Here is a 17,438-nt window from a genome sequence, read left to right as displayed (position 1 = left end):
AAACAATGCCAGATGGGAAGTGAAGAAATACTACTTTATTTGCTGAAGACAGCACCAAGGTGGTTTTCTGTTAGCACCTGGAAATCCTTACGCCCTAAAACACAGATTAGCTTCATCACTAATCCAGGGGAAAGACCAACAGCTCCCAGCATCTCTCATTGCAGCAGCAACCCCACTTCCATTGTTTTAATGATCTTATGAAGCCTGGCATAAAGAGAAAGCCCCTGAGAAGGAATAGGAAAAGGAAGACTGAAGAGCATTTAAACTAAGATTGTCCATCTTATGAAGCTTTAGCCAAACTGTCAAGATCTCACAGCAAGGAGGTGGTTTAGGACTCTCCTCTGCACGAGCCTCTCTATTCTAAAGTTCACTTTGAAGAGTCATCCAAAATGGGACTGCTTGTACTATGTGCACCTTTCTTACTCTATACAAGACTAACACTGTGTGTCAAAAAAATATTTTATTCTTTAATTGAAACAGAAGCTGAGCAGGTTCCACCTCCATGAAAAAAATTACAGTCAAAATTGGTTACACTAACAGCCTCCAGTAACACTCAAACAGCACATTATCAACAAAATAAAACCCAAGATGTTCCAAAGAAATATCCATGTTGTCCTCAAAATATTTGTTACACAGAATACAATCAAGTTTACTGGTTATGACAATTCATAGAATTTCTGCAATGTTTTCTTGAGATGTGTACAGTCCACTGCTGCAGTGCATCCAATAGCACAGTGTGTCATGTGCTACTTCTCCAGAAAAAGGCCACTGAAATATCTGTCTGATTGTAATCCAGGCTGCAAACTGCTGCACAGGCTCTCCCAAGAAAAGAAGTTTCCTGAAGATCTCACAGCTCATCTTTACCCAAGTCATCCAGATCCACATCACTGAGATCAATATCATCTTCAACTGGAAGCTGTTAAAAAGGAAAGGTTTTGAGTACATGTTTAGAAGCGTTTAATGCCAGGAGATCCCTGAGTTGGAAAGATTCTTACTTCATCCTGAGAGTAAAGCTCTCTCCTGTTATCTCTTTCATTCACAAAACTCCAAGTGCACTAAGCACAGGACAAGTGATTGGAGTTTAGACTAAGAGGTTGTTTTTTTACCAATCAAAACACTCCAGATGAAGACTATGCAAATAACCTATGGAACAAAACTACTACCCTATTCTGAGTATTAATCTATCTGAAGTAGATCAAAGGACTGCAGTAACTTTGGTTTTTACAGAAGTGCTGAACCTTAAGAAGGCAGACTTGGTCACCATGTTATTTATTACACGGGCTTTACCTAACAAGCTTTCTGGCATTAAGACCTTGATGGCAAGGTCAGCATACTCACAACTCCACAACACTGAGGATCTTGAATGCATGCACTACCACCTCCCTTAGTCAGTGCTGGTAACACATTTCTGCGTCAAGTGATCCAGCTTTCAGATCACATCCTAACAGGCAGGAACATCTGCCTGCAATGTCAGATGATCAATGTACCATTTGGTCTGATGGCAGGATTAAGATAATGGGAAACCATCAACACAACTTGCCACAATCTTATGAGAACAGGAACTTTCACACTGACAGACAGGTGTTAGTTACTCTATCCTGTCACTTCTGAACACCATTGCTGAGCACTTTCAGAAATGGAGTATCTCTTACCTCACCATCTTTGCCATCCCAAGGTTCAACTGAATGAATTTTGGGGAAAGCTCCACCACCCACTGGTGCTGTAGAACCACGACCAACGGAGAGTTCCCTGAGAAAAAACAAGTAGAAGTTAAATTTAAGAAATTCCCCCAACCTCCACCGACCTGGAACAGAGCCTGCTTCAGATAAGAGCAATACAAGTTCAAGATTTCATCTCTTTAAGTAGATCTAAACTGTATGGATGCTAAAATTTCAAGAAGCAGAAAATGACAGAGCCCTTAAAGCAGCATTGAAAATTTACAACTGGATTCAAAGACATCTGTCAGATACACTCGTATTTCAGCAGTGTAAAAATCACAGATAAATGCAGCCTCTTGAACAGTTTATCACTTAAGGCAACTGTAATTCTAGTTCTGGAAGTCACCTGCAAGTGTTAGTGGAAATCACCAGCGATCTTCTTTAGTGGAGACAGCCTCCATGGGTTCCAAAGGGTTTGAGGTAACCAGCTTTGTTTGAGACACTCCATCCTAAGCTTGCTAGTTAGTTAGGCTTGCTCAAAAAGCCCAGCATTAAAATGCTGAGGAGCTAATCCCTTTGCATCTTTCAGAGGCAAAGAAGACTGAATTAGTGTTCCTCCCCTAACGGAGTTCATAATTTTTCTGCTCTTCACAGTGCCATTTTCCTTACTTGTAATCAACATTGCTGAGACTGCTTATTAGATTGCAGAAGCTGCCTACAGCAGCTGAGCGAATGGCCAGCCACACCAGCTGTCTGCTGTGTACTACTTTCTCTAGGCAGCATAGCTGAGCTGAAGTGTTAGGAAGAGATTATTCTAGCAAGCAGTGCTGCATGACAAGACAACACCAAACCAATTACCTAATGCAATATGAGCTACTGGCTACTGTGTCCTTGAAGCACCATCCAGCCTCACCCAGGAGAGGCTTCACTAAGATGGACTTTATAAACTAAGAAAATTTGCCATGTCTCACAAAGGCAGACACTTTCACATGCATTAATACAAACCATCTGGTATTTCTCTTCTTGCATTGTATCCTTTAACTTGATGACCTAAGAATGTTCCTTTTTTTGGCATTAAGAACAAAGTCTGATCACAGGTAAGAATATAGCACTGATTCCATTAATCCAGTAGGAACTGCTGTATTAATGCACATTCAATTAATGTGCTTCTTATGGCAAGGTGGGGAGAGGCTGTTGCATTTGCTTTTGCAATTCTTTCTGTTCTCTGCCATTCTCCAAGGACAGACATGGAAATAAAACTTCTAATGTAAGGTCTCAAGAGTTATTGCATAATTTATGGCAGCTGGTCCTTTATGTGTGTCCTCAGGTGACTTTATAATGCTTCTATCCCCATTTGTCTGTTTAGGGCAGAAATAAGTTTTGCACCTTTAAAACTGGTTCCAAGAGCAAAGGGAGAGAGAGAAGAAGCGCAGAGTTTGTTATCAGAAACTGCACTTACTCCCCCACATCCTTCTCCTGAACAGTGTTGTCTGTGGAACAGACAGATGGCAGGAGAGTGCTTTCCTTTGTTTATAGTTACTTTTTAGCTAGCTATGGCAGAGAAGTTCCCTGGTCTGTGATTTTTCTTTTTCTTGGAAGTGTTTTAACCTGCTCTGGACTGAAAACCCAGCAGAGCACCAGCAGCTCACATGTGTGGCCCACCAGGCTGGGCCTGGGCTGTGGCATTTCCAGCGCTGGAAGGACTGAAAACACACTGAGTGAGCCTAACTGCAACCCACAAAGGGGACTTTCTGAGTTAGTCATCTCTTCAGAGCAGCAAGAGGTTTTATTGTTAAATATTGTTCCTTTTTTTGTGCTGCTAAATGCTTTGCCAGTTAAATAAGCAGTTTTTTTCTACTTTTCTCCAAGGAAATCTTTTCCCAAGCCAGTTGGGGGAGGGGTCGTTTGAATTTACTTTCTAGAAGAACCCCTTAAGAAGTTTTCTCCCAAAGTTGTCCTAAAGCAAGACAAGTACACTATTTTGGCAGCGACAATGGGGCTTGAGAAAGTGGGAAAAACCTGTACAAACTGCATTTTGGTTGTGCTTGCTCTGTATTGGGATAAAGCAGTCAGTAGCCATGTTGCTTGAATTCATAATGTCTCTTGGGGGGAAGGCCTTCATGTGTTTCTGGTTCTTAGGCTTTTCTGAGGTTTTAATACATTTCTGGTCCCTAGGCTAATTTTCTTATCCAGAAATAGCTTCACTATTGTCCGTAACACATAGCTTTTACAGTAGAGGAGCATGGGTTAGAATAGCTATTGTGTTAAGCTTGGTGATAATGATTTATAGGGAGTTTACAAAGGTACTGGAGTCTGTCCAAGAGATGTATGGTTTATGGTTTCTTCGTCCTACCCTGCATCCTCATTCCAGTAGCATGTTTTGGGGGTTTATTGGTAATTGCACCCAGCTTGTTAGAGGAGGAGAAGGGGATGAGGCTCTTCAGCCTTTCCTTTCTTTCTTCTCCTTTGAATCTATTAAGTCACTTTTTGAGAATGTTCTGTTTCCCCTGAATGCTAAAGATACTATACATGGTCTGTAGCTTGTCTATAATGGGGGCTGACATGCCCAGAGGAGCGGATGAGACCCCTGACCCAGAAGTAAACCCAGGCATGGAAAATCCTGAGTGGTGTAGAGAATGAGAGGATATGGGCCAAACCCTGAAGGAATTTTCTGAGCATGACTGGCACAGCAGTGCTTAATGGTGGAGTCACTTTATTCAAGGCACAATAGTCTACAGTCAATCTTTATTTTCTTTCAGATTTGTGTACAGGCTAAATGGGATTGTTGAAGGGTGAGTGGGTTTTGCTGACCACCCTCCCTTGGCTCTCTAGCCCATGGATTATCTTATGGATGGGAATCACAGCATCTTGAGCTGTTCAGTACTGTTGGCGGTGCACTGTCAAAGTGGCAACTGGTACTCACTGCTCTTCTCCCTTCAGAATTCCTACTGCAGATGGGTTCTTTGATAGCCTAAGCAAAGTGTTTAATTGCTTAATGCCTTCTGTCTCTCTAGCTGCTATCTTAATACCCACCTGAGTCTGGGTCTTTGAAATACCCTTTTCAGAGGAAGTCTATGCTTAAAATGTATGGAGCTTCTGGACTAGTCACAATAGGGTATTTCTTTCACTTATTTTTAGTCAGGTTTACATCAGCTTTCATTAGAGTAAAATCTTGTGATCCCTCTGTCATGCTAGCAATAGAAACATATTCTGCCCCCGTATGTCTTGATGTGATTAATTTGAACTGTGCACTAGTGTTGACTAAGACTTTGTATTTTTGAGGTTCTGATGTGCCAGGCTAATGATTCTACACAGTCAAGAAAATATGGTTTTCCTTAGTTTCTACCTGGCTCGAGGCAGGGCCCCTCTAAGCCTGATAATCCTTCTTTCCCTGGACATATGTTTTGGATTTTCTTTTAAGGGAATTGAACATGATGTCATCATTATCATACCTGGCAGTTCAGCTATGGGCTACTGCAGCTGCTTCCCTTTTGGTGGAATTCTCTCTCTGAGTCTTGCTGTCTTTTAAATTTAACCACCAGAGCAAGAGCAGCAGTAGATTTTCTATCCTATCTCTTCAAATTTTCTCTATAATCACGCAGAAAGATCCACAGCTCAGCTTGTGGGGTGTGCCTCGTCTCCCTGTCTGGGGGATGTCTCCTTTTGGTACCAGAACTTTTGATCTGTACTGCTAAGATTTGGAGAAAGCCCTCTTTCATTTCTTCTCTAATTTCTTCAGATGTGTTTCTACAGCTGTGATTCCTGCATGTGTTGGATCATGCACAGCATCTGCACCTGCTCAGAGCTTCTTTGCCAAGACAAGCACAGTTATAGAATCAAGATAATGGGAATAGTCTAGATACAGAAAAATTTAAGTCAATTAATGATTTTATACCTGAGAAACTCATTAATCCCTTGCTCGCTGAATGATCCTTTCAGAAGGGCAAATTTCATCTTCCGAGCATTAACAGCTGCCATTGCTGGATACCCAAAGCCTCCAATCCCCAGAGAGCTCTCAAGATCTGACTGAGCACCTGCTTCTGTCCACAGCCACCTTGAGGAAAAGATGATATAGAAAATTAATAATGAAGATAGGCACCACAATAATTTTCAAATCACATATCATGCAACCCTGCAGAGTTCAAGCAGGGCTCTATTGCCCTTGACACTTTCAAAGTCAGCAGGGAAAGGAAAGTCCTGATCCTGAACCTTGCAACAGAAGAAAGGCCCCTCTCAGCAGCACCTCTAGGCCAGTCCCACCCACACAGCCACCAAAAGCTAGATAAGAACAGCCACTTAACACAGTGCAGGGGAGGAACTATGTTAGCAACATGAACACACAGGTACACTTTAGCTGGTATTAAAGGAAAAGTTTAAAATACTCAAGTCACAGATTTAAACCTTACAAAGTCCTGCCCATATATCACTATGGATGATTTCTAGCTAAAGACACTCAGTCTCAGTTCCTCCCATCTTAGCAAGACCCCTGAGGACCCTCTGGAATGAGCCAATCTCAGCATTTCCCCCAGACTTTCGCTCCTCTTCACAGCAGTGAGTGTGACAGAACAGCTCTCACTTTTCTGAGAAGTCCCAGAGATCCTAACCTGCACCTAAGAGGAGGAGGAGTTAAGGCATTGCCTGCTGGCCTGTTTCTTTGAGAGCATGATAAACTGCGATTTACTTGTCTCTTCGAGAATTCCATAGTCACACTGGCACACTCACCAACCAGCAAAAGATGGTAAAAGAAACCTCCCTAAAATACTTGAGTATTCAGGACAAGAGTAAAAGATGCTTAATCTCATTAATGTTTAGATACAACTTGTAAATGCAGAATTTGAGAAGTGGATGAAATTAAAAAAAAAAAAAGGGCTCTTTCAAAGTCACAGCATCCCCTTCTCCAGTAATTAGTGAAAAACCAAGATATGCTACTCTGAACAAGGAACAGCCCTTTCTGTAGCCTAAATAAGTATCATACAATTTTTATCCCATTTACCCCCAGAAATGTTCACATCTTTTCCAAGATGACCAGTGGACAATAACACTTACCCCCACATTTTCTTTTTATATTTTTCAGCCATTTTTAACATAACATCCAGGTAAGAATTTCTCCCTGAAGCTCCTGTTTGTTAAACAGAATTGGACGAGTTAAAAAACACAACTACATGCTTTAAGTGACAAATTCATACAGAAGTCTGCTTGCTTGTATGTATACCTGTGTCAAGAATATGAGGCAAGACAGAAATGATGCAGAGCTGATGAGCATCACAGGTACTCTTCAGAACATCCTCACTAATTATCTAGAAGAAAGCAGCACAAAGTCATTGACAGTAAGATCCGGTTCTTCAGTTGTGACTGTACTTCCCTCCAACAGCCTAATAACTCCATCCTGCAAGGCAGTAAGCATTGAAACAACTTGACACAAAAGCTTACAAGTCTCTTCTACTTCACTGGTCTCGCAGTATAAGAGTAATTTACAAAGAGTTCACAAAGTCTTCTGTTGAGACTTGCAGCAACAAGAAACTGCACTACCAAAAAAGGCTTACAGAAGGCACAGTCAGATGTCACCTCTTGCTCAAAATCACTGTTCTTGCCCAAGGCTGGAAAGGGCACCCCCCAGGCCCATGTGAATGCCTCTGAGCACAAGGAGAGCCAGCAGAGCAGCCTTTGCTGTGGATGAGGATGTTCAAGCAACAGTAACAGCAACACTGGTTTTGTGGGATCTGTGTCAAAAAAGAATTGATCCAGTGACCTACAACAGTGGTCTCCAACCTTTGTGCATCCTACCAGTAAATAGGTTTCAAAGTGTGCAGCCTCTGATATATACAAATCCATTGTATGCATATACACATACATCAACATGTACTGATGTATTAATATTAGAATGCATAAAAAATGAAAAATTAAGAAGGATAAGATAGATGAAATAAGCACCATATAAAAATATCTTTACTAATAGTACAGATATTTTTTTGGCTTTTTCCTTCCTGCATCCCAACTGACTGTCCTGCACGCACCTCACTTTGGAGACAAGTGATCACCATTTCAAATCTACCAACAGCAAGCTGAAAAAAGACACCTGACAGAGGGTGGAATTTTTTGGACAACAAGCAAAACTACTCATCATGCATCTCCTAATGGACAGCTTGCAAATGGCAAGGCCCTGCCCTCTTATTGTAAGAAAAGAGACAGGGAACAGAACTCAACTTTTTCACTCATTCCTCAAGAGCAGATTCAGATACCCTGGCACCATCCTGTCAATGCCTTCACTGTATCAATTCTGATCATCTTCCAGACAACAACAAATTGAAGGTAGAAATGAACATTCAGCTTATTGATACTCAAAGCTTGTCAACGTTTACTTTCTGGAGCAAAACAGTGCAGAAGCACCACACTTAGGCAGTTTTACTTAGAGTTCATACAGACCAGTAAAAAGTCTTTCCAAGAGTATGATGGAAAAGAAATTTGAGAAAATGATATATAGGTACCTCCAGGAGCTCAGGTGGTGGTGCATTATCAGAAAACAGATCCAGAGCACGAGCAATGATATCAGACCTAGTTCTCCCACCGTCATAATCAACAGGGTCTTCTCCTTTCTGGAAGATTTTAATGGTGGGAAATCCACGAATCTGCAAGACAAGTTTAAGCCGTAAACACAGATAAACCTGAATCTTTATGGTAGAAATTATCTGCTTGTCTGATGTCCTCTAGACTAAGAGCAAGAGAGGAGATTCAACATCTTTGTGTATTGTCTTTTGGCCTGATGAACCAGCAATGGTTTTATCTCAATTTAGATGCACCAAACACTGCAGGTTTAAGCACCATGAGGACTATCTTAACCTGATATATATTAAACATTAATTTCTTGATTTTTCTGGGGGTGGACAACACTGGGCCTACATGGCAGTAAGTGGACCTTAAACTCCTTCTGCTATACTTCCAGTAAATTTTGCTCAGTGTTCCCTCAATGTTGTCAGCCACACACATTTAGAGGGATACCATGCAGCACACTGTTAGCTCTGTGGACTGTACTAAAAATTCAAGAGTATCCATTCTGTTTTGGCAAGCAACACACCTATCTGGGGAACTGATATGGTCATGAGTGATCCTTGCTAACTGGCTTCAAAGGTTCCAGAGATGCTCAACCAGCCTACTCAACCAGTCTCAAAAAAGAGACCTCTCACTCCAGATGATAAAGGTATACAAGATGTTATGGAAATAAATAGCCTTTCTCCTCAGCAATATCCAGAATAATGCTTTTCCTCTATTTATTTATGCTGCTACTGACATCCATTACTTATTTGTGGGAAACAAACTGAGGAATGTGTCACTTATTTTTGGCACAAAACATTTAAGTAGTATCAGACTAAGGAACAGTTCAGTAAGGATTGAAGAGAAATCTGATTTGGTAGAGATGGAAAGGAAATTGTAACCACTGCAGAGCACACTCACCCCATATCGGCCTGCCAGCATCTGATTGACTGTTGCATCTACTGCAGCCAGCTTTACTTTTCCTTTTGTTTGCTCCTTCACTTCAGTGGCAGCAGCTGCCCATTCTGGCTCCAGGCTGAAGAACAGAGATTACAAGTGTCCTAAGCTCTCTCAGAGCTAGCAAAAGTATACCCCACTTCAACACTGCGTAGCATGTTTTACTCAAGAAAAAAAGTTTCTTGCTGAGAATGACAGCTAAGAGGGTTATCCAAACAAGACTGATGTCCTTCATCTGAAGGAACTAAAAGTTTAATATAACTTCCAGATCTTATTTCCCACTGATAACTGGGAATTTTACTGCTAAGGAGGAGTGCAGCCAGAGCAGCACAAAGGGGCCCTAATCAGAAGCCCACAAATTTTTGTTAGATCACCTTACAAAAAAACTCACTTCTGCTATACCAGAGATGCAAGGTCTCTTTTAGGGGATTGGGTATTACACAAAACAGGCACTAACAGGAACTGAATTGTTAAAGTAAAACCTCATTTACTTTTTGCAGTGCCCACACCATGGGGCATAGAACTCCACCATCCACACATCGTCACTATTTATGACATTCTTATCAAAGCTGTCATCAGTCAGCTCAATCACATCCTTCTTATCTCCACCTCCGCTCTCCCGGCTCTGTAAGAAACAAACAGACCCTCACATAAGAAGTAACCAAACACAGGTTTCCCACACAGGCCAACTCCTGTGTGTGTCACATTGAACCAAATGATTTTATTTGAGCAAGATACAAAACAGGCAGTGTTAGGTCATACAACTTTCCTTTTTTAGAACTGACAGTACATACAGCCTACTCCCCACAGCATTTTCAAGACACAGCAAATGAACCTTCTCTTGAAAAAAGAGAAATTGGGTCAAACTGACTACCAAGAACACGGGGGAACACTTTTTCAGTTCTTCATGCACTGATCCATCCATGAATAAAGTGCTCTCCAACGCCCAACTCCATCTGGAACCAAGTTCTGGTTTCCAGGTAAAACAAACAAGTGTGATACACACTACAGGCTACAGTCCACCCCAGGTCTTCTATGTGGCCACCCCAAGGATGTCAGAATGTATTTGCACCACAACTCAGAAATAGTGACAGGAGCTGGAAGCTTTTCAATTTACCTTCAGGAAGAAATCCAGCAAGCCAACTTCAGAAAAACACTACCAAGTTAAAAAAACTTAATATGCCTAATTTAGATTAGGCAAATGGTACCTGAACCACCTGGAGAATGGGGCTAACAGGAACCCCGAAGTTCAAATGGAGATGCACCCACAGAGTAACAGCCCCATATACCAGTATGCACTGAGAACTGACTAGCTGGAAAGCAAATTTTCAAAGAGGAACGTGAGTGTCCTTGTGGACAAGGTGAACATGAGCCAGCACTGCAACCCTGTGGGCAAAGGTGGTCAACAGCCTCCTGAGCTGCACTAGGCAGAGAGTTGCCAAAAGGTGTGAGGAGGCAATCTTCTGCTCAGCACAATGTGAAACACCTGGAATGCTGGGTTTAGTTCTAGGCTCCCCCACAGAACAGGCAAGCACACACTGGAGCAAGTCCAGACAATGGTCAGAGCTGATTAAGGGCTTTGAGAATTTGACATGTGATGAGAGGGTGCAGGAGAGTAAAGAAAAACAAAGGCAGGCTCTTTGCTGCAAGAAGAGACAAAAGTGACAAAGTAGAAATATAAGAAATATCATTCTATGATTCTGTAACCTAAAACATAAGAGGAAATATTTCTACTGTGAACACAGTCAAACACTGAAAGAGGTAGCCCAGAGAACACAGTCCATTTGGAGTCTCAGTTCTTGGAGATACAACTTTAAGAGACCCAAGTCTGAGCAATCTGCTCCAGCTGGCTCTGCACTGGCCAGGGCACCTGGACTAGATTAAACTCAAGACATCTCCCAATTCTGTGACTGAGTTGGGAGCTTTGATCTCCTGTGCAAGACAGTTCTCCAGCTGAAAAACAAACACACATTCCCTCAAATACCTGTTTTCCAGAACTATATCCTCCACTTCTGCCGCTAAGACGTTCTTTCACCAGGGACCGAAGAGCACTCAGAGCAGCATCAACAATAGCATCGCTTGTCCTGCCACCTGCAGTGTAGCAAAATAAATGATCAAACCATCAAAAGGCCAGTTTAAGGTATGCTCCTAACTTAATTACAAACTTAATCCTCCCTCACCCTAATGATCTTTCAGGAAAAACAGGACTGGGCTATGAGTGATAAGATACTAGTGGTGGGACATCTGACTTAAACTCAAGCAGCAAGACAGACTTCAGAAAGAAAGACTGCACCTTTTCATTACCTGGCTTTTCTTATGAGGAGTGACTCTATGGCAAGCTCCAAATAAACATGAATAAAGGAATAATTCCTTGAAACTCCCTATCAAGCTCCAACAGCTATGAACTGCAGGTGGGACTGTTAAACAATGCTAGGACATTCACAGTTTGGTCAAAACACTCCCATCCATCTGTCTCTCCATTACTACAAGCACTAGACAGGAAGGAAAAACCACTCAACACAGCATTAACAGCTACCATGATTACTGCATTCAGGGAAGGTTTTAGGCATGCAACATCTAAAAATCCATCACATTTACCCTGATAATCCTCTGCTTTGTTTTTGTTGGCTCCAAATATCTTGATAGTTGGAAACCCTCTGACTCCATACTGTCCACCCAAGGACTGATGTTTATCTGCATCTACTGCACCCACTTTCACTACACCCTGCAGAAACAAAACAAAAAATGACACCCGAGACTTCTACAGCAATTTAACACCTTTTCCCTGCTGGGGGCACAAGGAAAGGGGGGAAGAGAGAGGAGCAGTTACTAGGACTGCAACAGAAGAGAGGTATTTTACCCCACAAATATTAAACTACAGAACACTATAAATGTCCATTTCTTTCTTCAGCGTGACAAAATAAATTTTAAATTGTTTGGGCTATTATTTACTTGGGTTTTTTGTTTGGTTTTCTAAGAAGGAGAATATATATAATTTGCACAGACAAGAGTTCAGCTAATCACATCACGACTAATTTTTCTGTAATTAAAAAAAACAGTCAACACCAATGGCTTACAAAGCTGTTTTCAGTCCTCAAGAATAGTAATTCACAGGGACAGAACTGATTTTTTTTCCTCTACAATTCAATGGCTTCTTTTAAAAAGGATACAACAAACCAAACCAAACAAAAATTCTGAGTTTTCAAGTGCCTGAATAACACTTTTCTGGCTAGACAAGTGATAATGGCTGTAAGGACCAAACCCCTCCACATTCCCAATCCAGATATCAAACAGCCAAATGCTCTTCAATACACTTCTACAAGCACATCCGAAAGGTTAAACTTACTTTTAAAGCTGTTGCTGCTTTCTTCCACTCAGGAGTTAGCCTTTGACAGTGACCACACCTTTTAGAAAAAACAAACAAACAAACAAAAAACAGTAAATGTCATTCAGATCTGACAGCTATTTCACAGTCACAGCAAACTGTAGGAGATTGAGGATTTACTCATGAAGAGGAAAAGAGCCTGTGCTACAAGTTCATATCATCACTCAGGCTTCTGAAGAAAAACCTCCACATTATATAGACTGCAGCAACACTACAAAAGGCATAGCAAGGCTTCCCCTAAACCTCTCGGTCCAGAGTCAAGCTGTCGCAACAAAAGGCCATTTTCTCCAGAATGAGGAGCTTTGGATGGCAATATCACAGAAGATTTGTACAAAGATGCAATATATATATCACCAGAGTTTAAATGGAATAGAGACTCCATACACTGGACCTGAGCAGAAAGAAGACAAAGAGAGATGCTAAATTAAGATGCACAAAGCCAGTATTTTTAAATGGAAATTGGAAATTTGAAGTGTGAATTCAGATCTGTGCTTTCACATCAAAATTAGGCTCAAAAACACAGAAGAGAGGGACTTTCTCACTTACCTACTCCACTTTAATCAGTCATTTTTAATACTAATTTAGCAGAATAATCAAGTAGAAAAATGGCATAGGTTTTGCTCCCAGGCTCTATCTGCAAACTTGAAATGCCAATTCCTGCCTTTTTCCTTCATGAATATAATTTAAAGCAGGAATCCCAAGTACAGCTATTTTGCTACTCATGAGGCCATCAAACTCACAACTGTGCTGCCAACAATTGAATGAAACCTTGAGCAGCAGATTCCTGTGCTGCTTCTCTGTCATACGAGGAAGCAAGTACACAGCTGCAGTTCTTACCAAGGGGCATAGAACTCCACGAGCCACAGGCTATCGCTCTGAATGACCTCCTTGTTGAAGTTAGCTGGTGTGAGCTCTATCACATCATCACTGGCCGAATATAAACTGTTAACTGCCAGGAACAAAGTGCAGCTCACCGTGCCTACAAAGAAAAGCAAAGACATCAGCAGTCCTGTTGAACATTTACGACTCCCCTGTTGCCATGGCTAAATTATCTCCCCACTCTTTGCAAATCAGCAGTGGTGGAAAGGGATTCCAGTTAGATGTTCTCCCTTGCTTAAAACATGATTCCACAGGATCACATAAAATAAGGTTTGTGCCTAAAGCTAGGTGAAGTTACCCCACTCCTGCTATGGCTCTCCAGAGAGACATGTGTCAAAACTCCTACCCTAACTCATGCTGGCACCAGACAACTAGAACTTCTGCAGGGATCCCCACCATCAGCAGCAATGTTTTCTTTCAGTTCTTATACAGACTCCTAAGCCAATAGTTCAAACCTCTTGCACAGCAGGCACTCAAGCACATCCTTTATAGGATCACATCATGCAGGACTGTCCCAACTAGGCTTGGCACAGTTACAGTGATTTTAGAACCAGCACTTGATGCACTGGTAGTGCATCATTCTGGCTCATGAGGATCTTAGTCTACCATTGATTATGTCTTTAGGAACAGACTGGAGAACAATGGCTAAATCTCTCTGGTTAACAACTCAAGCACCCTGAGAATGCTAAAAAATAACGTTACAAGATAGAAGGAAATTGCTTTCTCCTATGCCTTTGTACTTCTGATAATTTCTGGAACTTATTATTACTTGAGACTTTGTACATAAAACCTCATAATCCTTCCTTCTACCTAGTCAAGGAGACAGAGAGACGACAAGCATTTCTGTAACAAAATCCACCCAGCAAAAAACTTTTCTTAATCCACTAAAGACTGGAGAGAGTAAGAGCTCAGACACTCAAGTTAGAACCAGACATAAAAAAGCTTTGCTGCAAGTGGTTAACAACTTGAATGGGAAGCTGCAGATTCTCTCTCAACACTCAACATGAGAGAAAAACAGGTCAATGATGCAGAAACTCTACAGCACATGGTCTACAGACTGCACAGCATCACCTATACTTTATCAGTCCCACAAAACAAAAGCCAGTTTCATTGCCCCTATTCTGCAGGAAAGTGAAGCTGACAGAAGTAACACCTTCCAGGTTACTCAAGCAGAGATCAGGACTGAATTGCCACACTATAAACCAGTACCCTCTCCACTGCACCACTACCCCATCCTAATGGTTTCTTCTAGCAGGGTTTCTTCTAACCCTTTTCTTCTGGATGGGGTGATCAAAATCGGTTTCCACCACCAGATGTATATGTTAGATTGGCTCTGTCCCTTCAGTACACCCATACACAAGCAGCACTTTGTCAGCATTGAAAAACTGACTTCCAAGGGGATCTGTAGCTGTCACAGCATGTTACGATGACCTACAGCGGCAGCTGCTGCTGGGGTAGAGTAAGAAAAAAAGGATGGAGAAAGCTTCTTGAATGTTACAGTTGCTCTGAAAAAACCTCCTCTAGACAGAATGATACCATTAAATTGAAATCAGCATATTCTTGCTTCACCTTTTAGGTGATCTCTGGTAGAATACATTCAGAAGACAGAATACACTTGGCAACTTCTGTCCCTTGAAAGAGAAAAGTTCTAGCTTATGTAAATAGACCTACTAAAGAGAACTCATAAAAGAAAGTACATGATGGAATTCACCTAGTCCCCTGTCACTGCATCATTTTTTAAACTATGAGTCATGAACTGATGGCACAACTTTCCTTTCTATAGTGAAACATTCAAGGTTTAATTCAACTTCAGCAAAGAAAAAGATCATTTTCCTATAAGCATCAAGCCAGATAAATGCAAATCTGTCCTTGTTATTAAGGAAAAAAGAAATAGATAATCTGACTTCAAAAGTTGTTTTCTAACGTAAGCAAATCAGACAGACAAAAGCATCAATAAACCAGGTAAGGCAGCTCCATGCTGGTATTACTAGTCCTAATTGAACCGCAAAGTTGCAAGTCAGGAGATCTATTATAATAAAAAGCTTCTGTCACGGGATGATGATAAAGATTTTGCGAACTTCCTCCTACAATTACCCCCTCCTGAAGCAGTGCTCGGTGTGCCGGGATCCTACATCCCCGCACACGCGCGCTCGGCGAGACACAGCCCGGGGCAGAGCTCCCGGCACCTTCGGCGTTTCCATCGAAGGGCCCGAGTTGGGAACCGTTTACCGATTCCTCCAGCACACAAGAGGCGGCACAGGGGATGGGGAATGCCAGCCCCCCTCGGACTGCTCCGTTTGACCTCGGTCATTGCTCTCTTGTTGCCTTCAAAGCACCAGATCGCAAGGCAGGGCAGCCAAGCACGCACAACATCGCCGCATACTCAAATCACTCAAATCAAAGAAAGTCTTTGATTAGGATGAGAGACAACCATCGTTTTCTTTTCTTGGTTTTTTTTTTTTTTTCCTGTTGGGATCTTTAGGAGCTCTTGTGGGCTTCGCTACCGCACCGAGCAATCCCCCGCCCCCGCAGCACAGACCGGCCACAGCCGGACCGCCACGGCGAGCGCTGCCCCCACAGAACCAATGGGGTGGGAAAGCACTCTGAGGTCAGGTCCAGCCCATGGCCGATCACCCCCATGCCAAACAGACCATGCCACTGAGTGTCGCGTCCAGTCTTTCCTTAAACACGGGGACGGTGACTCCACCACCGCCCCGGGCAGCCCGTTCTAATAGCTGATCACGCTATGTGTGAAAAAATTCGTCCTAACGTCCAACCTAAACCTCCCCTGCCGCAGCTCAAGACTATATCCCCTAGTCCTACTGCAAGCCACCTGGGAAAAGAGACCGATCCCCACCTGGCTTACAACCTCCTTTCAGGAGGCTCTCCGCTCCACCCGCCGCCCCGCGGAGCGGCCGCACGGCCTCGGGCCCCGCTCCCTCCCACCGCGACGGGGCCCACGAAGCCGGGGAAGGGAAGCCGCCTCCCACCGTACCCCGCTGCCCCTTCAGACCACCCCCCGCGCCCTCAGGGCTCCTACCCCACCACAGCCGGCCCGCGCCGCGCACCCCCATGGCTGCCCCGCTCCCTCGGCCACCGCCGCCGCCGCCACGGCCTGCGTGCCCCGCCCCGCCCGAGCCACGCGCCGCGCCGTGGCCGCCGCGCATTGGCCGCGCCGGCGCCCGGGCAGCGCCGCAGCCAATGGGGAACGGCCGCGCCAGCTGCCGCGGCGCGCGGGGGGCTGGGGAGGTGCTGAGGGGCGGAGGCGGAGGAGGAGGGCGGCGACGGCGGCGACGACGACGGCAGCTGGGCAGGGGCTGGAGGCTCCGAGCTGCTGGGGGCACGGCCGTGGTCAGCTCTGGGGAGAGCTCCATCAGAGTGCTTCCCGCAGTTTCCGAGGATCTGCCCTGTCCAGAGCGCCCCCAGCCGGTCCCGCCTCAGCGCTGGCGGGTGCCCGGGCCTTGGCCAGAACCCGCGCAGGCCTTTAGGGAGAAGGAAGGCAGGCCAGGGCTTCATCCTGTTAGGTGGTCGAGCTGCTTTGCTACGGCCTCTGCGAAAACCGAGGCAGGGATCTAGATCTGAAAAAAAAAAACCAAAAAACATTTTGAAGTCGCAAGCTCGCCTGCAGAAATTAGCCCGGCTGAGTCTGCTGCAGTCTGGGGAAATACAAGCTGGAGGGGGGACTGGTGCATGCTGATAAAAGGCCTGTTAAGCCCCGGGTAACCTGCCTGTGTCTCATCGACATGTGGAGAATTTTAGTCCAGCAGCAGAGCATGTAGGTGGCTCTTCAGTATGAAGTATCAGCATCTGAGTTCAAAAACACTGGAAACAACCGATAGAAAAAGCTGCTATTCCGCCCCGCTCTTCCCCCAAAGACTGCACATTGCAGGTGGGCCTAGGGTTTAGGGCTTTATATTGGGCACAGGTCCAGACAAAGAATTTTGCAGAGCTGGGATTGCACGATTAAGTCAGCTGTGAATTTTGTAGTGTAGTAATAGTAGCTGAATTTAAAGTACCATTGAAATAGATTT

At 43.6% G+C, this 17,438-nt stretch overlaps 1 protein-coding gene across 1 annotated transcript; it reads right to left on the bottom strand.

The window, feature by feature from the left end:
• Nucleotides 1–441: 441 nt before the first annotated feature.
• On the bottom strand, nt 442–16,535 carry PDIA6 (protein disulfide isomerase family A member 6). The gene is made up of 13 exons (XM_084202228.1): nt 16,448–16,535; nt 13,366–13,507; nt 12,490–12,547; nt 11,742–11,868; nt 11,128–11,234; nt 9,635–9,768; nt 9,108–9,222; nt 8,144–8,284; nt 6,871–6,955; nt 6,705–6,777; nt 5,554–5,712; nt 1,653–1,749; nt 442–916 (listed from the first exon to the last, which is right to left on the bottom strand). Exons 1-13 carry the CDS (start codon nt 16,479–16,481, stop codon nt 848–850), a joined length of 1,341 nt encoding a protein of 446 aa, XP_084058354.1. The 5' UTR covers nt 16,482–16,535; the 3' UTR covers nt 442–847.
• Nucleotides 16,536–17,438: the final 903 nt, after the last annotated feature.

Source organism: Fringilla coelebs (assembly GCF_963513975.1).
Source record: "Fringilla coelebs genome assembly, chromosome: 3".
In the NCBI taxonomy this organism is placed as follows: domain Eukaryota; kingdom Metazoa; phylum Chordata; class Aves; order Passeriformes; family Fringillidae; genus Fringilla; species Fringilla coelebs.
This window is presented reverse-complemented; position numbering and strand designations above follow the sequence as displayed.